General features: G+C 40.6%; 1 protein-coding gene across 3 annotated transcripts; it reads right to left on the bottom strand.

Annotated features, from left to right (window-relative positions):
• Nucleotides 1–16: 16 nt before the first annotated feature.
• Nucleotides 17–22,875, bottom strand: LOC139418282 (SAM domain, SH3 domain and nuclear localisation signals 1b). 3 transcript variants are annotated; one of them, XM_071167634.1, is made up of 17 exons: nt 22,771–22,875; nt 20,466–20,624; nt 18,648–18,694; nt 18,069–18,125; nt 17,355–17,398; nt 17,006–17,086; nt 16,363–16,460; nt 15,019–15,081; nt 13,517–13,637; nt 12,893–13,302; nt 10,809–10,889; nt 7,313–7,444; nt 3,661–3,796; nt 2,877–3,034; nt 2,508–2,714; nt 2,108–2,258; nt 17–985 (listed from the first exon to the last, which is right to left on the bottom strand). In XM_071167634.1, the coding sequence occupies exons 1-17, from the start codon at nt 22,792–22,794 to the stop codon at nt 795–797; spliced, it is 2,160 nt and encodes a 719-aa protein (XP_071023735.1). In that variant the 5' UTR covers nt 22,795–22,875; the 3' UTR covers nt 17–794. The 3 variants fall into 3 exon arrangements, with proteins under 3 accessions (XP_071023735.1, XP_071023737.1, XP_071023738.1); XM_071167636.1 differs by lacking the exon at nt 18,069–18,125; XM_071167637.1 differs by lacking the exons at nt 12,893–13,302; nt 13,517–13,637; nt 15,019–15,081; ... (5 more) ...; nt 20,466–20,624; nt 22,771–22,875 and adding an exon at nt 12,143–12,454.
• Nucleotides 22,876–24,316: the final 1,441 nt, after the last annotated feature.

Genomic DNA, 24,316 nt, shown 5'->3' with positions numbered 1-24,316 from the left:
TGATTTAACAGCTGCAGAAAATTATAATACTTTATTTTTTGGAAAAATATTGCGTTTCATTGGTACATTGGTAAAACAATTGCTAGAATAAAGGAGAGCTTTCAAAAAACTGTCAGTAAGCTGCTAACGCTCAAATCACTTTAACACAATGTTCAATAATACCATCTGAGATACAGTAGAAAAATGCTTTCAACCCTCATTTAATATCTCCCTCTTCCACATGCACCTCTGAAAATGTACTGGACACCCACACACCGTAATGTTGACATTGCACATTGTGCTAAAAACAAAGCCTAGCCTACTGCAATGATTTCACAGGTCCTATGACAGGATGACTCACGAGACTTGAGGAATAACTGTAAAGGCTTGGGATACATCATCAACAATTACAAACCAGCACCCAAGCCAACTCAGGAAATGCCTGTTCTGCCTTTGGTGTACAGTAGATAGCCACTGGGCACAGACATCAGTTCAACATCTAGTTTTGATTTACATTTGGTTGAGTTGTCAACTAATGTGAATTTAACGTGAAATCAACATTGTCATTGGATGTATGTTAAAGGTTGATTCACCGTCATCACAGATTTTTGGGGGTTGAAATTATGTGCAAATAGTGGGTTAATGCATAACTGTAATGCCAGCCACATAGGCTACTGATATTGAATGCAGTGTGAAAGCAAAGAGGAGTGCTCTTGTCCTACGTAAAGGGCATTTCGCATGAGACAATTGTTGCATGGATCCACATCGATCATTTTTCTGAAAGGCCCTGAGGAGTGTGTATCTGCTGGTGGCGGTTAGGTCTGAGCCATGGGAGGATGATGGTTCAGTGCTGCTGGCACGTGGATGTCTGTCTCCTCCTTGCTGTTGTCTGAGCAGTCAGAAGGCATGTAGCAGCCAGAGTCTCTGGGGCAGTTCAGGTCAGCTTTAATACTCTCAGTTGGGGACTTGGCTTCCTTGTTTAACTCTCCCTCCTTCTGACCATCACCTGGAATGGAACAGACATGGGGGCTTAGAGAGTTTATAGTGGTCTATTTAAATGTTATGTCCACAAATCTGACATGTTCCCACAATATCAGAGTTGCAGAAATAACTTTTTTCATAGTTTCCTTTTTCTCTCAAGCACTGAAATATTATGCCTATTGCAGCTGGTATGTTTTAATTTTAATGTAGGCTGTTGAATCTCTGAGTCTGAGACCTTGTTACTTTTGGTTACTGCAGCTAAAGGTTATTAAGTTCAAAAGATCCAAAGTGTTCGCATAAGATTGAAAAACAAGATATATGGGCTGGTGCAACACCCAAACCACAGTTGCTTCTGAAAATTACATTTCCTGTTAGTAGCTTGTCTTGTCTTGCATCACTCAATGTTATGTTACTTGACTACCACTCAGCCTTTCCTTTCATGTCCTTCTAGCAACTGACTCTTAAGGTATTAGCAGTGTAAGACATCTTCTTTATCTAGCTATGGCCAGGACAAGATGGCTGATATCCTGTAATTTACACACACTGTGTGTAAGTTCACACTTCTTGCAAGTTCACTTCTTGCGGTGATATTACTTTGTTATAATAGACAGTTTGCCAATTTAGCAGTATTGTTATAATGGTTTTAAACTGTGATTGGTAACTTTTGTGAGCTGTTTGCTGTAACTGTCCTGAATTGTTTATTGTAACTCTTTTGAACCGTGTGTGGTAACTGTCCTGAATGATTGGTTGTGACTGTATTGAACTATGTGTGGTAACTGTCCTATTGTGTTCTCTGTGCTGTAAGTGCTGGCTATCCAGTTATCATTAGCCTCTTTATCTGTGTCCCTGATACCACGGCCCTGATACAGCACTTCCTCCGCTGACGGTATACCCTTCCTTATCTGCTTGATATCTAAAACCAGACCTTTGGCAATCTAAATACAGAACATATGCTTAGAGGGAATTATGATCTCCTCCCCACCTACAGTTTTTGTCAGAACTAGCAGCTCTGGAGCACCTCACCTAAGAGTATGGATTGTTATCTGTTTAAATTGGCAATGTTGATGCCAGAAGGCCCAGGTGTTGTCTTGAGTGCCTTTGCATCCCATCTGGAAATCAAAGTAGGGAAAAGACTGCCCTGACTCACTTTGGGGTTCTTGGAGGCACTCGACGGCAGCCATCAGACGATGTCTGTGTTCAGAATCAGTCACATTGAGTTCCACCAGATGCTGCTCCTTCAGCTCTCTCAGGTCATCTACTGTCTGGTACCCATTAAGGAGCAGGGAGGAGGCATACTCCTACAACACAGAGAAACAATACCAATCGGTAAGCAAGCCATCATGTTACAATAAAAACATCTCAATCCTGTCTGTCATCACTGTGTTGACATCAGAAATGTATGGTTCTCTAAAGATGCAATTTATAGTTTTTTTTTAACAATGCAGGAAACAAGTTTTTTTTGAGAGTGATTGTTTGTGACAGCAGGTTTGAGGAAAGAGACAGAGAAGAGTGAGAGAGACAAGGAGAGAGCGAGAAAGATAGTTTACCTCCAAATTGAGGCGCTCTAGGAGTTCCTGTAACGTTTTGGGCCGGGGTCTCCTGCTCCTCCTGTGTGTCATCTTCTGAGGCGGTTCAGGAACCTTCTCTACTATGAGGTCTACGTAGATGAACTTAAAGTTTCCCACCTTGTTGTTCAGCATGCCTGTCCATATCCCCATAGGAGGCTTGCTGATGATCTCAATCACATCCCCTACCTGAAAGAAGAAATTGGCATTTTACATGAGCAATGCATGTATTAGGTCTACACAAGCTACTTTGCAAGACATTGGCTCTATCTCAACTGCTTAAAAATCCACGAGGATGTGCTGAAGGACATGTTTGACAATTCAGTCAGGTGATTCAGTCAGGTAGGTTACCTTAAGTTTGAGTGATTCCGTATCGTAGGGACTGGGGACAAAGTCAGTGTGGACCCGGGCTCTGCCACAGAACTGGCCTGTGTAGGAAAGGGGCAGCTCCTCATCCAGCCTCAGACTGTCTCTGTTACTGGAGCCGTCTGATCCACTGGTAACCCCACCTAGGGCGCAGCACAGTTGGATTGGTAGGAGACAGACATCATGTTAGCTTCAAAACAACCTTTACAAACACAGGGCCGAATGTGTTACGGTGAGCATTGTAGGTGTTGTCATACATCATGCTACAGAGTGAGGTAGTTTTTTTACTCCTTAATGCGATGTCTATTCATGAGTGTTGATGCCACAGGAGGTTGGTGGCACCTTAATTGTGGAGTACAGGCCTGTGGTAATAGCTGGAGCGGAATTAGGGGAATGGTATCAAATCCATTAAACACATGTTTGTCAGTTGTTTGATGCCATTCCATTCGCACCGTTCCGGCCATTATTATGAGCCGTCCTCCCCTCAGCAGCCTCCTATGATTGATGCTGGTCTAACAGTAGTCTACTTAACAATTATAATATTAAGTTACAGTATGATGGTTATGGCGGTGAATTAAATATTGACAGTTTAGACTTCTGACTGTGATTATGTTTGTCAGGCATCCTTTGTTGGGTAAATCAAGGTCCAACAACATGCCTTAGCAGATGAGACTACACACTTGATTTTAATCAACTGCAGATTAAACTAAAATTGCATTAGTAAAGAGAGAACTTGTTTAATCCAGTAAGGTGTTGGCTGTGTGCTTACTGGAGGAGCTTTGTCCACTATTGAGACTGTAGAGGCTTTCCAGAGAGTGACTGGACTTTCTGTGTCCTTTTGGAAATGAATGGACGCCGTAAACAACATCCCCTTCTCCTTCTTCATCTCTCTCCGTCTCGTCGCACTACCAGTAAAAAAGCAACAGAACAGGTCATGTTTTTTAATTTTCTTTGCCCTCCTTCGCCACTCCTCGTCTCCTCTCACAGCATGGCGGTTGAGGAGGAAGGAAAGGAGAAAGCTAAACTAATCAGAGGGCTGGGTGGGGGCAGGGTTCTAAGATGTTCAGTGTGCCAAAACGGCTCAGTATCCCAGGCAGTTTGTGCAAGAACACAGAGGAGCTTCTCTCCTCTCTCTCTGAGTCCTTAATCCACACAGAGCTGCCTTGCCATTTATAACTGAGACTTGACATAGGCAGGAGCTGTGTGTAATCCCCCTATACCTACTCTGACTGTACCTCCCTTGTTCTCTTTGTGAGAGAAGGGTTGTGTCTTTTTAGCTTCGCAAATTACTTGGTTACCAGGTGACGTGTTAATGAGTCTTTGTCCTGTACTGACCAGTGTTTGGACATGTTGGTCTCTGGACTAAAAGCCTAACTTGTTCGTCATAATTTATAGTCCTCCTTTCTTTACTTCCTGAGGAGCCATGCACTGTATTCTATTTCCACTCTATGATCACTGTATTATCATTCTATACTATTCACTTCCAAGGTTCCTGTTCTGTTGGTTTTATATTGTTAATTTATGTGGACTTGGTCTTACTGTACATTTCCTACATACCAGCCTATACCTCTGCATTGATTGGAACTACCCATCCCGGATCCGGGAGAATTGTCATCAACTACACTAATTAGCATAGCGCAATGGTCAAAAAATATTACTAGAAAATATTCATATTCATGAAATCACAAGTGAAATATAGTGAAACACAGCTTAGCCTTTTGTTAATCACCCTGTCATCTCAGATTTTGAAATTATGCTTTACAGCCAAAGCAAGACCAGCGTTTGTGTAAGTTTATCGATAGCCTAGCATAGCATTATGTCCAGCTAGCAGCAGGAAGCTTGGTCACGAAAATCAGAAAAGCAATCAAATTAACCGTTTACCTTTGATGATCTTCGGATGTTTTCACTGACGAGACTCCCAGTTAGACAGCAAATGTTCCTTTTGTTCCATAAAGATTATTTTTATACCCAAAATTACTCCATTTGTTTGTCACGTTATGTTCAGAAATCCACCGGAAATAGCGGTCACGACAAATTATATCCATAATATCGACAGAAACATGGCAAACGTTTTTTATAACCAATCCTCAAGGTGTTTTTCAAATATCTATTGATAATATATCAACCGGGACAATTGGCTTTTCAGTAGGAGCGAGAGGAAAAATGACTACCTCTGTCTTTTACGCAAGAATCACTCAGAGCCCTCAGCTGGCCACTTACGCAATGTAGTCGTTTACGCTCATTCTTCAACATAAAGGTGTGAAACTACATCACAATGCTGTAGACACCTCAGGGAATACGTAGAAAAAGGAATCTGGTTGATATCCCTTTCAGTGGCCAATAGGGGTGCATAGGAACACAACGGTTTCAAAACATGAGTCACTTCCTGATTGGATTTTTCTTAGGCTTTATTTTTTACTTTTAATTGACAATATTTTGACAGTTTTGGAAACAGAGTGTTTTCTATCCTAAGCTTTATGCATATTCTAGCATCTGGTCCTGAGAAATAGGCGGTTTACTTTGGGAACGTTCTTTTTCCAAAAATAAAAATAGTGCCCCCTAGTTTCAAGAGGTTAAAACATCAGCTTTCTTTTAGTTAAACTTTCATTTCACTTGTTTGGCTTTTATCAGAGGTCTGTGGTACACTGAATGTCAAAAAATACAGTTGAGGTTGGGGGGGTTGTCGGTTTTGTTTGCAATGTATAGAAAAACTGTACAATGATAATTGCAATGTAAAAATTGAAGTGCAATATTGATTTTGTTTTCATAGATGTTACCTTAACTAAATTTAAGGCCCAGTCTATCCTGTCTCAGGTGCCAGACATATTATGGACAGAGTATGCTATCTACGGTGGACTGATAGACAGTGCCAGCCCAGTTCTCTTCTCTCCTTCTCTATTGGCCAATGTATTTTATAATTTTGGAGAAATTGTAAAGTTTGTTTTGTTTTTAAACCTTACAATAGGGGTAAAATATAAATATTTCTGTGATCTGTGTGTATTAGCAGTAGTGATTGGGAGGGTCTTCCTATTGGGAAGAAAGGATCCTAGTTGAAGGAAACAGATATGGAGACTAGTGAAAGTACAAAGTGAATGGTAATATTAGTGGCATTCAGATCGCACTAATAATGCAATATCTTTAAAAAAGTAAATGTTTCAATACAAGGTCACATGACGAACAGAGGGATTGGGACTAATATTATATTAGAGGCTGTCATTGGTGTTTTGGTTAGAGAAAAGCTTCCTGTGGACAAATAGGTAAGCCACCAGTGAAAATAAGTAGTACTGTAACGGCCATTGTTGGTCGAAGAAGAGGAGGACTAATGCGCAGCGTGGTAAGTGTCCATATTGATCATTTATTATCATGAACACAAAACAAAATAACGAGAAAGAAACGAAACAGTCCTGGACGGTGAATACAAAAACACTGAACAGAAAATAATCACTCACAACTCAAAGGTGAAACCAGGCTACCTAAGTATGGTTCTCAATCAGGGACACCGATTGACAGCTGCCTCTGGCCTGGTATGGTTCTCAATCAAACACAGAAATCACAAATTATAGAAAAAAGAACAGACTGCCCACCCCAACTCACGCGCTGACCATACTAAAACAAAGACAAAACAAAGGAACTAAGGTCAGAACGTGACAGGTACTCACTGAATTCAAACAGGCTGTAAGCGACATATTGGGACATTTGGGACAGAGGTACAAATATTTGAATAAGAGACGTTTTTGACCATTTCCAATTATTTTTAATCAATTCTATAGTTTGGGTGAAAGCAGTGATTTAACCTCTCTGGGATATGTGGGACGGTAGCGTCCCACCTCACCAACAGCCAGTGAAAGTGCATGGCGCCAAATTCAAAACAACAATCTCAGAATTAAAATTCCTCAAGCATACAAGTATTTTCCACCATTTTAAAGATACAATTCTCGTTAATCCAGCCACAGTGTCTGATTTCAAAAAGGCTTTACAGCGAAAGCACCACAAACGATTGTTAGGTCACCACCAAGTCACAGAAAAACATACAGTCATTTTTACAGAAACCTATACTTCCTGGTTGGATTTTTCTCAGGTTTTTATCTGCCATATGAGTTCTGTTATACTCACAGACATCATTCAAACAGTTTTAGAATCTTCAGAGTGTTTTCTATCCAATACTACTAATAATATGCATACATTAGCATCTGGGACAGAGTAGCAGGCAGTTTACTCTGGGCACCTTATTCATCCAAGCTACTCAATACTGCCCCCCGTCACCAAGAAGCAACAGGTCAAAATCAGAAAATAACAAGAGAGGGGCTCTGGGGTAGTTTTCTACAGAAGGTGCCTATTCTGCTTAAAATTATTCAAACTAAAAAATAAAGAAAAGAAAACACAGTTGATCTGTTTGCCACAACGTGCTTCGTCTCACTCACCATTTCCTCTGACAGGGCTTTAGCGTACTGCCTGCCCATCCTCTTCCTCATCGTCAGTGAGATGGCCTTCATCTTCTTGCCTATACCTCCTGATCTGGTCTGGTCACTATTAACCTGCTCTCCCTCTGCAGACTGCACACATATCAACATACACTTGTTGTTACATAGTTGAAATGCTTAAACTACGATACAGCAACATAATTTAAAAAGATGAAATAAAGGAAAAATAAATACAAATCTACTAATGTTGAAACAATTAGGGCTGGGACAATAATCGTACTGTGTAACCGCCGATTATGGATGAAGACCAATCAACCCCCCCTCCAAAAACAGATGTCATAACCATTTGAAACCATAGTTTTTTTTGTGGAACAATCTGAAGACAGGACGGCCAGGCATTCATGTGGTTGAATCTGTTTCTGCGGTAACATGAACTCTTTACAATGCGATAAAACTTTGTTGCTCCTTGCTGACAAAAGCAAGGTGTTGTAGCAAACAAGTCTTTGGTTGCCTAGGCAAAGCCCCCTTCACTTCAGCAGCAGAACCCATGGAAATAGAATGAATAGAACGGGATTGGAATTTGACTGGTAAACTCATGGTTACATTCGCAATGGCTGCCTGGTATTGTGATGCTATAATTTCCATGGTAATGTAAACTCAGCAAAAAAAGAAACGCCCATTTTTCAGGACCCTGTCTCTCAAAGATAATTTGTAAAAATCCAAATAACTTTACAGATCTTCATTGTCACAGTTATGAAAACTTAGGACACTAAAGAGGCCTTTCTACTGACTCTGAAAAACACCAATAGAAAGATGCCCAGGGTCCCTGCTCATTTGCGTGAACGTACCTTAGGCATGCTGCAAGGAGGCATGACGACTGCAGATGTGGCCAGGGCAATAAATTGCAATGTTTCGTACTGTGAGACGCCTAAAACAGCGCTACAGGGAGACAGGATGGACAGCTGATCGTCCTCGCAGTGGCTGACCACGTGTAACAACAACTGGAATGTTCATTTAATTTATGTGGCTCATGCAATGGAATGTATTTTTATTATACAACGGGTGGATCTAATCCTGGATGATGATTGTTTAAAAAATTGCATTCCAGCTGGTGTTTATTCCACAACTTACCACCCGCTAAAGCTATGACATTAAAATGCCCATTTACTCTGTTCCATCTCACTGCGCAATTCACTGTCTCATCAACCCTGCCAGGCAATTTATAAACTCGATCTCCACTATAAAAAGCATCTAGACATTATCTCCCATTTATTTTAGACTAGCATTTGGTTTTCAACAGGGAGATTTGTATTAACCTTGCTGTATGCCTCTCCGACATTTGCAACATTGTTTACATTTTGAAATTTGATCTTCAGCTGTCCCATAGTAATGAAGGTGTAGGGAGTTTGGGACGAGACAGACAGTAGGACAGCTTTTCTCAGCTAGTCAAACTCATGAATCAGCTGGCATAATTTTTATGGATATATAAAAATAAATGTCAATAGAAAACAGGTGAAACTAAATGAAATGCAGCTGGTTTGCAGTCTTTCCAGCTTCAGTTTGAAGTGATTGTGTTAGCTGTGTTTGTTGGCTAGCTCTTCTGAACAACAGTGTCTTGATGAGAGAGCACATTTTCTATGCAGGCGAAATCGCGGATTATTACCTAATTTTTGTGGCTGTATCCAAATAAATGTCACTAGAAAACAGTTTAAACAAACACAAATGCAGCTACTTTGCTGTTATTCTGGGTGCACTTTTTGACATGACTGTAAGTTAGCCGTAGTTGGCTACCTAGCTAGCAAGGGATAAGAATGTTGCCAGCCAGTGTGGCAATGGAACATTCAGAACGAATGACTGGGTCACGTCTATATATACAAAACAAAAAGACTGAACGACTGGGTCACGTCTATATATACAAAACAAAAAGACTGAACGACTGGGTCACGTCTATATATACAAAACAAAAAGACTGAACGACTGGGTCACCTATATATACAAAACAAAAAGACTGAACGACTGGGTCACATCTATATATACAAAACAAAAAGACTGAACGACTGGGTCACCTATATATATACAAAACAAAAAGACTGAACGACTGGGTCACGTCTATATATACAAAACAAAAAGACTGAACGACTGGGTCACGTCTATATATACAAAACAAAAAGACTGAACGACTGGGTCACGTCTATATATACAAAACAAAAAGACTGAACGACTGGGTCACGTCTATATATACAAAACAAAAAGACTGAACGACTGGGTCACATCTATATATACAAAACAAAAAGACTGAACGACTGGGTCACGTCTATATAAACAAAACAAAAAGACTGAACGACTGGGTCGCGTCCATAGATACAGAACAAAAATACTTATCTACTCAGTCAACCGAACCAATAGAATGAATGACCAGTCGGCTTGGGTAGCAACCTTAGATTTATGTCAGGACTATGTCTTGTGGGAGGATGAAATAGTATGAATAAATTCATCAAAATAATGTTTTTTATGAAAATATGTGAATCATTATTTGGATATGTTGATATAACTCATTGTATAAAAGTGATAATGCCCTCGAAGCCGGTGTTTGATGGATATATTGGCACGGTTTGCCAACACCCGTGCCAATATATCCACCAAACACCGGCTTTTCGGGCATTATCACCTAAGTAATGTCAGTTGAGTTTAATCAAACAAAATCATTGCACATATTGATGGGTACACTTCCTGCTATGACTTACTGCTTTGTTCCTATGGGCAGAGATACTTAGAAAGGCGAAGATATGAATCCCAGTGGCCAATCAATGACACGTATAAACGCCCCACCCAACAGACTGTCGATCAATCGTGTTCATGTTGTGGATATGAGTTGAGAAACCTGCCTATTTTCCTCGAAAGTACGCAATGTCATGATTTCAAAGCTGTACGATATTACAGAGAATAAGTTAATTATCTCACATCTCGGAAAAGATTCGTAATGTTGTACTTCTTGTTCAAGTAATTCATGCTAATGCTGTTTTTTTTAGTTTAGTGTCCAATTGACTCCCATTCTTGAAGGAGTGATCTCCCTGTCCCAGAATCACCCATAATACACTATGTGGCCCATTGACGACACATGGGAAACGTACACAATGGGTGTTAATACGATTCGAGTGAGATTCCCCTCTTCTCAAAATTATCTCTGCTATGGGTACGCTTGCAATGGCCCCCAGTCCACCCATTATGCCATCATTGACTTGAATGGGGATGACCGTTCTAGTCATTCTATTTCTATGGCAGCACATGCGTGGAGGAGAGGAGAAAATGTATTTGTTCATTTTTTTTGCTATTCAAACGGCTATAACGGTGACCACGGTCATTTGGCTGACAAATAACCGTCATCCAAAATTCCATGACCGTCACATCCCTAGAAACAATGAAGAAAGTTTACAGTATCACTTATAAGGAATACTTGTTGAAGTAGCCAACAAAATCAGACAGATGCTTCACATACCAAAGCACTTCCATTTTCCTCTGGCTTCACTGGGGCTGGTTGGTGTCTGAGTGAGTCAAATCGGCCAAAGCTGGTGGAGCGCTGGGTGAGAGGAGAGATTAACTTTACAGATTAAAACGTGTTTGAGATGGTAACAGCAGGACACATGTTGTCTGGCTGTCGTGTTTATGTTGAACTCAAAGCAGCACAACACAAACAAGTAATGTCTGTAGTAGGCCTATACCTTGTAAACCGTACATCTAACCTGGCTTTTCCTCTGGTCATGTATTTACATAGTACAGTCTGTATTACCACCAGGCTCCATTATGGCATTTTATGAGATTTCTCTTAATCTTTTTTGTACGTATTGTGTCTTCTGTTGCATTTGACTAAGATTGGATTTGATGATATAACTGCAGGTTCAGTTTGAACTCTACAGATGTATTTTCTAAAGCTACCGAACCAAACCTTGTCTTTGTAGTATTGTTGTTTTGTACTACTACTACTATTGATATCATGAGTATTATGAGTACTTCTGTATGGTAATGGATGAGTATTGAGTGGTGTTCAGCTTCACTACAGCTAATGGAGTTTGTATCAGTTATGGTCGGCTGTTTGCCGTAAAGTGATGTAATGTAAATCTCTTATACTAAATCCAATGTAATACATTGAATATTATAATATTTCATGTCATTCTTGTGCTACAATTTTTTGTGTGTGTTGTATTCCTGTTATATAATAGCGTTATTGTTATGGATTTTATTATTCTAGTACATCCTGCTGTTCGCCCTTAAACCTGTCATCTGCTCATCTGCACTATGCTAATTGAAAGATAATAATCTGCATAAACGTCATAAAAAATGTGACTGTGTGAAAAGCAATGGTCCGTTGTTCACTGGCGGCCCATTAGATTAGTTTTTGTGGTCATTCTGAGGCTCTCATCCAACATCTGTTACATTAAACCCTGGCTCGTGGCCCCGCAATGATCATCTGACCGTTAGTGAACCGTGAACCTTGGCCGGCTGCAGTCACTGTCACCTACTGGGGAAAGCTAATGATTTCTAACAGAAATAATGGTCAAATAGCAAGAGCAACAAATGCTAGTATTGCTTTTATAATGAACTCAAACTTTTGAGTGAATCTTAATTTTCAATATCCTGAGTTACCGCTGTAATACAGCCTAATGTTTGGCAAATATGTTTTAGAACTTTTCCTTTTAAATTACAACAAGTACTTTAAGTTCAAAAATGTTTAAACAAAATGCTCAGCCATATAAAATGTTGTTTTTTGTTATTACAACAGCAAATCGAAAAGCACATTTTATACAAAAAAAACTGACTTTTAAATCATCTCACCTTTGGTTTTGTCTTGCTCTTCGTGTCGTTGTTTGAGACATTTGACTGTTTCCTCTGAAGCATAGTGCTGAATCTGAATAACTGCTGGTCAGTTTTTTTGTTGTTGATAAAAAACAACTGTGCTGTTGCTTATTTAACCAATCATCATATCAACAACCTACTGTACTGCAACAGTTGTGCAGAGCAGCTACATTTCCTCTAAGGCAGCCAGGATGTGACTGTCTCTACACAGTCTGTTTATCTGTGATGAAAGACATGCATGTGTTGTACTTTTAGGTGGGAGGTGGAAAGTCTGGTCAACAAGCTACAGACACTGAATAATCCTCAGTGCATCCAGAAAGCCTCATTGATGACTGCTTGATTGGGGTTGTAATAATGTGAGTAATTCATTTTTTTGCCATAATTGCAATTTGTTTAAGGTTGAAAGACTTTTCAGACTATGTCACAAACTGTTGTCTTCATAGTTGTTTTGATAGTTCACTGTAACCAGTAAAATGAATTATGAGGAAGTGACCAAGCGACTGGTGAGCACAGGAAGGGGTGAATTACCACAAAGCCTGTATATTGCCATTTCCGTTCTATTACCTTAATAAGCTTGTTCATTGTTAAATGAATACCAAATAGAAATGTGCCTGTGTAGGGGGAAGTGTTCCCTACAAAGCAATCATTTGGGAAACACCAGTCCCACAGCTTCCCACAATACCTCTGTCAGACCTGTATGTAAGCTCCTTTAAGTGAACCGTATCTTACCGTGGATTCTGAGATGTCCAGATCTGTGATCGAGCGGATGACCCGTTGGTGTGAGAACACTGGCGGCGCCTGTTTGCTGTCCAGTTCCTGGACCAGACTCTCAAAGTGGTCCCAAGCTGTTGCTCGGGGCAGGGTGAAGTCAAAGCCATAGTTCCGGGGCTCGCCTGGGGGCCGGTGGCAGGTGTGGTAGGGGACATCCCAGGGTGGAGGGAATTCTGTGAGGCCCCAGTGGTGGTCGTGAACCACAGTGCTCCAAGGTCCTTCCACAGCTTTCCCATTGGCCTCCTTAGTCTGCTGCTTCTGTGGCGATGGTGGGTCAGCCTTCGAGGACTTCTTCTCTGTCTTCTTACCCAGCCCGATGCAGGTGATGACGGGACTGTCGTTACTGAACACAGAGTCTGCCAAGTGACCTGGACAAGAAGATAAATAAATGACTTTTTAGTCCTATTCATTCATAGATACGTCATTTATTCTTTAAAGAACAATAAAATCATCAGCTTTCAATTGTTAATGAGAGTTGCCCCTATTATTCTAGGGATTGTATTCATAGGATTTGTTGTGTTTCAAGCAGGCAGGCAGCTCTGTCTTTGAATTTGGAGCCAAGGTGCATCCATTAGAACTCACAATTGCTGTCAGTCTTTCCATCATCTAGTCCCATCTGGCTTCCCTTCTTCACTTTCACTAGCCTCTGGAACCTCTTCAGCTTTCCCTTAGATTCAGCCATGTCAGCCTCCGCATCCCCATTCTGCAGCAGAATAATATGGGTAGTGTAGGCTATCAGTGTCCATAATATCAGTGTGCATTATGTAATGCCTAGTACTCTCAAGTTGTCAAGTGAAAACTTGACATGCCATGTTTTTGTCTTATTTGTATTTGTCTTTAGTTTTGCACTGGTTATAGAGTCAGCATGAAGATTAAAGTGGAGGAGTGTCTGTGATATGGCCGCCGCCACAGACACACACCTGACGTCTCCTACCCTCAGTTCACAGCCTACCTCTTCCTCACCCCAACCACCCTGACAATCCTGGCCAGCAGAGCAGTAGGTCTAACCTTACCACATGGTGTTTTCCCAGAGACCTGAGGACGTTGGTTGATCTATTAGTTGTAATTCAACTGGCGGGATGAGGGAATGGATGGACCGGACATTTTTAAACCTCACCAAAAGAAAATGCAAAGGTACATTTCACTCAATATTTTTTTTTTAAATGTAACCTTTATTTAACTAGGCAAGTCAGTTTTAAGAACACATTCTTATTTACAATGACAGCCTACACCGACCAAACCCTGACGACGCTGGGCCAATTGTGCGCAACCCAATGGGACTCCCAATCACAGCCGGTTGTGATACAGCCTGGATTCGAACCAGTGTGTCTGTAGTGACGCCTCTAGCACTGAGACGCAATGCCTTAGACCGCTGCGCCACTCGGGAGCCCAATAAATACACATATGCCAGCTCCAGCAATGGTTTTTGTGCCAAAATCTCAAATAGATAGAACCAAATACAGAAGAACCATATAAACGGACACAACATGTAATAACCCATGTGTGCTCACATTCCCCTTGCCGGTTTGCTGGGTATACTATATGTAGAGAAAGAAGCACAGAGAGGGCTTGCTACATCCTTTCTGGTCTCACAAACAAACATAAAGGCACATGTCCTGACACAGACAAGGATCCGCGTGCCACATCCAGACAAACACACTAACACACACAGACCGATCCGCGTGCCACATCCAGACAAACACACTAACACAGAGAGACCGATCTGTGTGCAGCTCAGGGGCCATGTGGGTGAGGGATTACCATTTCCATGCTCTGCCATCTGCACTGCATTACTAATAATTATCACTGTGCTGCTAAAGTGATTGCTGCCTGCTTGTCCCACAGGAGATTGTGCTAATGCCATAGTGCATTGTTCTTCTCTCAATCTACAATTACTGTGTCGTCTATTGTAGCATACGGTCAGTATTTAGCACTGCATGAAACAAGAGAGTATTTATTGTATTTATTGTGTATATCTTTCAGATAAATACTGAAAATGTATTAAGGTACACCATCAGTACACCACCATACACCATTCAATGGGCATGAGGTCTCTGGCTGCCCCTGCTGACAATAACACTCACCATGTTCTGCTGATGGCTGTCAGGGGGCTCATAGTTTGGGTTCCAGGCCTCGAAGTTCACCCCCTGCACAAACAAAATAACAATACAAGTTTAATGAGTTACTTACATCCTCAATGCTTTTAGTGAAAACCAGGGTTAGGCCTAATGTTCAACATGGCACTACATAAAAGGCTATTTATATATCATGCATTACGTTGGTAAATTCATCTAAATCAGACTTAATCATACTATTTCATGACTGTTCACAAATTGATCTCTATTCCCAAATGTATCTCAACTCACAATAGATCTACTGACTCCCAAACGTGACATGCGTGTGTATTTCTATGTGTGATCACTGAACATTTTGGCAGGATGGAGGAACCAGACACATGCAAACAAACATGGAGCTCTCCAAATAAAATTGGAAATTGACAGAAAAGTCTTAAATGAAATGAAATATTCCAAAACGTATTTCTCACAAGTGTATCGTGGTTTGTGAGCTCTGGAAACGGGTCCGCTCCAAGAATGAGAATAAATAAATGAATGTTATGGGCCTACTGATAATACATTCCGTGAATAATAATAAGTTATCCGAACACTATCGTTCTAGATTATTGAGAAATGGCGGGGATTAACGGTAAATTTAGCGTCAATCGCAGGAATTGATAAACAGATAATTCACCTTTAATAAAACAATTAATGCACCCGAATTGGCGGGAGACAAAGAACACATTTGTGGTAAGAGGATAGGAGCCTAGGGTGGACTTCACCACAACCATCACCAAGTCCTTAAATATTTGCGGCTGTAGTAGGCCTAATGTAGGCTACGGTGCTAATTGTCGAGGGACTGTAGGTTGCTTTCTCTGTATTTCAAGATTACTCAAAATGTTTACACAACCAAAAAGCTCTGTGTCTGGGGAGTTCATTAGTAAAATGATCGAGCATTTCAATCAGGAAGTGATTATATCTCAAACAGAAAGTGAAAAACAAGGGCCATACGTTTTAGAGATTTATGTGTGATTGGGAGGGCATTAGAGGGAAGAATTTAGAAAAAGCCTGTCGGAAATTCAAAATGTGACTTTTAGAGAATATTGCATGTGTACCATATATCCCTCACTGATGAAATGAGCAAGGCCAGGTGATTTGAGCTCACCTGTTTGGGTAAATTAAGCCAATGCTGCTCATTTCAGGGGAAAAGTGTTTATCCAGTTGCCTTTGTCATTTGAAAAGTAAAATCCAATATCTCTAATCGAATTTGTGGTATCGTGCTAGCCTACAATTGATCTTTTGTCAAACAGTTGATGAGGTTGATGATGATGATGATGAGGATGATGATGATGATGATGATATGTATAGTATTACCTGAGTTGTGGGCTCTTTTTCTCTTCTTTCAGAGTTCAGCTGTTCCACTCTGTCCTCTACCGCCAGCACGCTTCTCTGACAAGGACCTTGACCCATCTCTGAGGAACCACAGGCAAGAATGCAAGGTTAGACCACTTTTCTGGTACTCAGTAGGTTGTTGTCAGTACCACACACACACACACACACACACACACACACACACACACACACACACACACACACACACACACACACACACACACACACACCACAATCTTGACTTGTTTGGTTGTAGATTTGCAGGTGTAGGGTTACCTACTGTAACTATGCCTCATGAACCAGAATCCAAAGGAAACCGTCTGGGCCATTTGTCTCAGCCTCAGTTAGTTTTTTACAGCCAACAGACACCCTCTCATTGCTCTCATTCAGCTGTCCCATTCAACATAATCCCTCATCATAAAACACTGTGATAGGTTTTTTCCTTCCTCACTGACTTTGGAAAAGCATGGGGAGCATCAGTAGGTCTGTCTGTATCTGTCATCATTAACTAAATCCTACAGGTCTGTCTCACACACATAGTGTCTCTCTCGGGCCTTAGCAAGCATACCCTAAATGAAACATGGGGTTTATGTTCTTTGGCTGACATATGTTTCTGGCCGTTTACCTTCTTTGTGATTATTCTTGATGTGAACAAAATCTTGCTTCTCTCTGAGTGACTGCCAGTAGACATTAGTGTCTGTGTTATCTGCAATAGAGGGGTCAGGGGAAGAAAACAGAGGCCACTATATTAGTGGCTGCAAGGCTAAGAGGGAGCCAAGTGAAATCAAATAGAGTACAGAAGCCAGTAGGTTACTACGGCCAAGTAGGTTACTAATACTGAGTGCAGCATTGGGTGCACACTATACAGCTCCAAATAAATTGGAGAGCAGGATCAAAGCAAAGTTAGTAAGAAGCCTGTGATTTTACGCTCACTCAAACACGTCTGAGTACGTCAGTGTATTGCAATCACTAACCTATGGTTTCATTGTCCGATGTTGACGTTGTTGGTACATGTGATCTGAAATGACAAATGAAAATAGATTCCGGTCAATGTTGAGGTTGTCTCTACAAGTTGTCTCCAGCAGAGCATTCACTCAATACGCAGACATTTTGTCAGAATGTTGTTGTTTAACCATATTAGTTAAATGTCACTAACGGTCTATGATGATGACATATTATGGCTCTAACAACACCTCAGGAGAAGTCTGGTGCTGTGGTTGCAATATGAACACATGAAACACACAATACTAACTGGATTTTATCTTTCAACAACAATGAAGTGCTTGATAAGTACAATACAATTCTACATTTTGACCCATCTCCTTGCATGCAATAGCAATTTTTTTAACAGTTTGGGTCTGTGTCATTCTGTAAACCACTAGCCTAAATAAAAATTCTGGGAAATCCAAATCCAAGGTACTGTATTTCCAACAACATTCTGTGAAATATTTTATCTTACATTTTAGACTTACAATAGGTGAGTACATGCAATAAATGTAAACGAGAAAGAATATTATATATCCCAACTCTTATCCCAATTAATCTAATCCTAATCCCACCCAACTCTCGTGAAATTGCACCATAACACCTAATACACACCATTGATCTAATATCATAGTTAAACACAACCACAGGCTAGCTATAGGCTCCATGTTTACAACTGTAAACATGTTTTATGTTCCACCTACGTCAGTAAATGGACTGGGCTTGCCAATTTGTTTGTGGATCTTTGGAGAGAAGTACATCTTTAAGAAAAGAGTTCAATCTTTAATTGTTTACTACAGTAGAATTAAGTGAAGGAGATCAGGTAGACTGCTTGTAATTTGTCAAATATATAGAAAAAGTCTTCAGCTTTCAGTGCGTTTCTGCTTGAATTAACATTACATTACATCCCTAGGAACACCCTTGAACTTCAACCTCTATTGGGTCATTTAAAAAAAATCCAATCCTCGGTCAAACCAGACTATGAACTATGGCCTTGTTCCGATGTGAAAATTATGGAATAGTTGCCCTCTAATGGACTTGAGCAATGGACCAAGGTCCAAACAGACAGCTCCCTGGAGGCTTAGAGAGTGAAGGCCACCATGAAAGGACAGGAACATTAACGGTGGACCTGCTGAGAACTCCTGATTAACTCATCATCTCCTGGAGGTATACAGTAAGCAGCACCCCTTAGTATCCATTTCAGGGGTTAACTAAACCCCTCACTCGTTCTTTAACCAAAGCATTTAATGACTGAAAGCCGTAAACAATACAAACTTCCATACCTTCTCTTCTTCTTTTTCAAATGGGATTTGTGAGCCTCGGACAGCTCCTGGGAAGAAAATACATGTAATGTAACACTGCATTGAACTGGCACACATAATGTATTGCACAAGTAGGCCATCTCCAAATACCCTGATTAAACTTAGAGATTGATATAGGCTTACACAGAAAAGTTGGTCTTCAGGCACCCATCCAATGACCTGAAGTTTCAGCAGCAGATTGCAGTCACAGGTCACCAGCAATGTCTGACTGGTTTGTTATTGTTGGAGACTAACGTCAGTGTGTTGGAAGCTGTTGGCCTGATATGAGGTCTACTTTAGGTCCTGCTTTATCTGGATAGTCACCTCTAGATTATCTACAGTGCCTTGCGAAAGTATTCGGCCCCCTTGAACTTTGCGACCTTTTGCCACATTTCAGGCTTCAAACATAAAGATATAAAACTGTATTTTTTTGTGAAGAATCAACAACAAGTGGGACACAATCATGAAGTGGAACGACATTTATTGGATATTTCAAACTTTTTTAACAAATCAAAAACTGAAAAATTGGGCGTGCAAAATTATTCAGCCCCCTTAAGTTAATACTTTGTAGCGCCACCAAATCTCCATCCCAGTCTCAGGTCTTTTGCAGACTCCATCAGGTTTTCTTCCAGAATGGTCCTGTATTTGGCTCCATCCATCTTCCCATCAATTTTAACCATCTTCCCTGTCCCTGCTGAAGAAAAGCAGGCCCAAACCATGATGCTGCCACCACCATGTTTGACAGTGGGCATGGTGTGTTCAGGGTGATGAGCTGTGTTGCTTTTACGCCAAACATAACGTTTTGCATTGTTGCCAAAAAGTTCAATTTTGGTTTCATCTGACCAGAGCACCTTCTTCCACATGTTTGGTGTGTCTCCCAGGTGGCTTGTGGCAAACTTTAAACAACACTTTTTATGGATATCTTTAAGAAATGGCTTTCTTCTTGCCACTCTTCCATAAAGGCCAGATTTGTGCAATATACGACTGATTGTTGTCCTATGGACAGAGTCTCCCACCTCAGCTGTAGATCTCTGCAGTTCATCCAGAGTGATCATGGGCCTCTTGGCTGCATCTCTGATCAGTCTTCTCCTTGTATGAGCTGAAAGTTTAGAGGGACGGCCAGGTCTTGGTAGATTTGCAGTGGTCTGATACTCCTTCCATTTCAATATTATCGCTTGCACAGTGCTCCTTGGGATGTTTAAAGCTTGGGAAATCTTTTGTAAATCTTTTTGTATCCAAATCCGGCTTCTTCACAACAGTATCTCTGACCTGCCTGGTGTGTTCCTTGTTCTTCATGATGCTCTCTGCGCTTTTGACGGACCTCTGAGACTATCACAGTACAGGTGCATTTATACGGAGACTTGATTACACACAGGTGGATTGTATTTATCATCATTAGTCATTTAGGTCAACATTGGATCATTCAGAGATCCTCACTGAACTTCTGGAGAGAGTTTGCTGCACTGAAAGTAAAGGGGCTGAATAATTTTGCACGCCCAATTTTTCAGTTTTTGATTTGTTAAAAAAGTTTGAAATATCCAATAAATGTCGTTCCACTTCATGATTGTGTCCCACTTGTTGTTGATTCTTCACAATAAAATACAGTTTTATATCTTTATGTTTGAAGCCTGAAATGTGGCAAAAGGTCACAAAATTCAAGGGGGCCGAATACTTTCACAAGGCACTGTATATATGCTCAATCTAGAAACTGCAACAGTGTTGATGTGCAACAATTTTCTAGGGTTAGGGAGTACATTAGTTAGTGTATTGATATTTTGTTAAATATTTGGTAGAACTCACTGTGGGTATACATGGATCTGAGCCTCTCCACTTAGCCCTGTCCCTCAGAGCAGGGCTGCTGTGTCGGCTGTTGTGTCGACTGGGAACTCTACAACTGTGTTCTTGGATGACTGGGTGTTTGTTGAGAGCAGGCTCATACAGGCTGTCCGTCGAGCCCTCCTAGACCAGAGGAAAGAGAGCAACATGATCAGGGACAGGAAAGACATAAAACAGTATAAACACACTGAATGCTGTGGTGTACAGCAGGGATTCTTAAACTTTTGGGAGTCGAGGACGTCTTTTGTGATAGCAAATTCATCATGGACCCCCTCATAGGTTTACTATGACTTCGGCAGTGCATGACCGAACAAACCAAGATTCGGGCCTTGGGAAGTAATATTTTAAAGGCCCACCTCTTTGCATCAGAGAGAGATTTTGCAGAGAGACTTTTTGTTGTTTCAGATTTAAAGATTATATCCTGCGATTCTACACATTTTGCCATGAGACAGGGAGATCATTTTGCCATTTTAAAGCTTAAATTACAGTGTATTTATGTAAAACAGAAAGTAAATGAAACTTTTTGGGGTAACACAAGAAGTATTAAGTTGAAAAATGTATAATGGAGTACTATGGATACCAATATCCCTGTGAGCCTCCCAGGCCCATGTTGCACAGGGTTACGAAGATACATTATTGATTAATTATATTTCATTATGTTGTATTGTATTGTATTGTCTTACACCCCCTGCAGTACCTCGGCGGACCCCAGTTTGAGAACCCCTGCTTTATGTTCTCAGTAGACTATTCCATAGGGTATTGTTTATATACTCAATGGTCAAAATTCACGCGTTGCCAAGTTCCGTGACTTGTTACTGTGGTTGTCATAAGCATGAGGTGATGATAGAAAACAGTCAAATCTTTAATCTTCTTTCTGATCTTAACACACCATTTCACCAAGTTCACTGTCTAGTTGCAAGTTCTATACGTGTTATTTGGATAGGAATGACATGCTGGATTCTTCCAATCAGGGGGAATGCGGCTAGCCAGGTCAGGTTAGGAGACTTGATAAAATACATCTGATTATAGTATGACACACAGTAAGACACGGTCCTTCTGACCTTTGACCCGTGAGTGTGTTTGAGCACTGCTCTAGTACTATAATTTTTGTATTCATATTCGGGGTTGGTTAGTCTCGGAAACCCCTAAAGTCTGTTATGAATCCCTATGGTGTGCTAAACCAACCTAGTTACCTGTGTCTTAAATCCTACCTTAGGTTACAGTCAGACCTGAAGTGTACATAACATGCCAACAACAAATGAAGTAGCTGCATTGACACTTTACACAGTGAGCATGGGGGATTAAATGTTGACTCTGGGGTGATTACTTTGGCCTAATCCATGAATAGGACATGTTCCTCTCTACATAACCTGGTGAGCCGTGATCTGTTCTATGGAGCTCCATGTCGACCACATTCACCCAGTAATCCCAAACAGGCTAAAAATATTTATGCAAAAAACATGAACTTTTTCTTATTTTTAAAGGTATTTTAAATTTGACATCTAATGTCCATTCTATAAAAACAAGTCATGCTTTTTTCTTTTTCTTAAATGTGGGCTATTGTCACAGGTTGCTAACCAGTTTTTGGAGACTCATCCAGGATGTGTATGGGGGAAATGGACTCTCTAACTGTGTCCTAACCACTTTCATAACCCCCCTATGTCAACAGTATTCAAAGAATACTATTTTAAACTTTTCTTCAAAGTTCAAGTTACATTACAAAGGAAATGTTAAGTTCTTGACTCTTTGTCAACCTCTATAAAAGTCTGTATTTGAAGAGAAACCTACTTTGTCAAAGAAACATTGTATTTTAGGACCAATTAATAAAAAATTTGCCGCTTCATCAATTCAGAACATTTAATCCTCCTATTAAAATGATCTGTCAGCTCTAAAACCAGACGTGACCAACAACTACAATACACAAATGTCTTTTGATAACTTTCTAAAGCATAGTACAACTGAAAGCTCAATCTCCTTTATGTCTCCTTCTGAGAGAGTCCATGTCAGATCCCTGTCAACAGCAATAACATCTCTGTGCTACCTATCCTTTCCCTGACTGAGCAATCTGCCAGATTATGAGAGGGACTGGACAGGGAACGCTGAGACAAGACAGTCTGTCCTGGCGATGTGGTCAATTCCATTTTAATTCATTCAATTCAGGAAGTAAACATCCACAACCCTGTCTGAGATGTAAGAGTTTTTGAGACACCAAAAAAATCATACAAAATACAAGGAAGAGAAGGTTCATTAAAGCAAGCGTGTGTCTTACCAGAGAGAAGCAGAATAGGTTCATATTTCAGATGCTGTGCCTCTCTCCACCTCTGGCCACAGACAATGGAAAACAGTAGAGACAAGCTGACTGCTGGGGACTCCAGAACACACACATGCACACACACACCCACAAACACACACCCCTATATACACATGCCCAAACACACAGCTCCTGCGCTCCGCAGGCTGTCTACAGCCCTGCGGCTTAGTACCAGTTTAAAATCCCTCTCATAATCCAATAGAAGCAGTGAACCATTACTGTCCAAGACAGCCCTCACAAACAGGCAGGCCGGCCTGGACCAGGCAGGCCACCCATAATCACACTCTCAGCAGGCAGGCGCTGGCTCAGGCTGGCTAACTGCACACAACAAACAGTGCTGCAGCTCACGCCGCTTTTGTTATGGGATGTTTTTGTCATTACTGGGATTTTGACTTGATGGGGTTGTGATCTTTTAGTCAGGCTTTAGTGATATAAGTGAAAGTGTTAAGATGGTTACTTTTGCCAATTAAAACAATTCTAATATTCCTGAGTGAACACTTAGCAAAGGTATTTTATTCATAAATTATATTTTACAATTTATAGAAAAAATACAGTATTTACATTTGTTGCAATATTATACCCTTCTTGAGGGCACAAAACATTAAAATAATCAAGAAAATATTTTCCCCACCCAAACATTGCAGGCCTGCTAAACATGCTAAACATGTTTACATGTAAAGTTAATTGGTATGTGTATGCGACTGGGCAAACCCAGACATTAAAACCATCTTTTGTATAATCTCTTATAAACCCTGATGTTAATTCTTCATGTTTAGATTTCAGTTGTTCAATAGTTATAGTGGACAATGTTAGCAGACACACACAGCAGACATGTCATGCACTACACTGAATATAAAACGAAACGACAACACAAAAGACTAAACGCATAAGATATGATACCACCATTTTCAATCCACTCAGATAAACAGATAAACTGTCCACATCTTTCTTAAACAAATCCTGTCAATCTCTAAATAGAACTGTCAGCATTAAAGTGATATTATTTCTCCATTCCAAGGACAGATATGACACATATATATATATATATATATATCTGTTTTCACTAGGCTATATGGCCCATTTACTCTAAGCAGAGGTTCCGTAGAGGATTGCCCTCAGAAAAATAACATTATTTTTATTATTATTGATGTGAGGCGCAGGGTTAATCCTCTGTGAATCCTTCCTCTCCCTGTCCTCTACTGTACTTCTACTCCATCACTAACAACTTCAGCACATTTCTCTATTCTTGGGCACATGTGTATTGAATTTCTGTTCCGCGTCCCTCCTATTTTCTTGTCCATATCTGCCTCAAGTCACTGTCTTCTCAGGCAAGGGAATGGGTGTACAGTATATGTTGTCTGCTGTATTTGTTTACAGGGCATCTACTCTCATCTACTCATCACTCACCCCTTTGTCTTTAATCCAGACATTAACACCATTTTCCATCTGGCTATGACAGGGTCACTGCAACAGAATTAGGTCTGAAATATTTAAAACAACATGT

The sequence above is a fragment of the Oncorhynchus clarkii genome, chromosome 10 (assembly GCF_045791955.1).
Source record: "Oncorhynchus clarkii lewisi isolate Uvic-CL-2024 chromosome 10, UVic_Ocla_1.0, whole genome shotgun sequence".
Lineage (NCBI taxonomy): Eukaryota > Metazoa > Chordata > Actinopteri > Salmoniformes > Salmonidae > Oncorhynchus > Oncorhynchus clarkii.
This window is presented reverse-complemented; position numbering and strand designations above follow the sequence as displayed.

Excerpts from the sequence above, each read along its gene's own strand:
- LOC139418282 (XM_071167634.1), bottom strand. The coding sequence starts at position 22,794 with ATGAACCTATTCTGCTTCTCTCTG. Across the intron at positions 13,303-13,516 it reads TGGAAAGACTGACAGCAATT|GTCACTTGGCAGACTCTGTG; the intron begins GTGAGTTCTAAT and ends CTTCTTGTCCAG. Across the intron at positions 986-2,107 it reads GTGCCTCCAAGAACCCCAAA|GTGATGGTCAGAAGGAGGGA; the intron begins GTGAGTCAGGGC and ends GTTCCATTCCAG.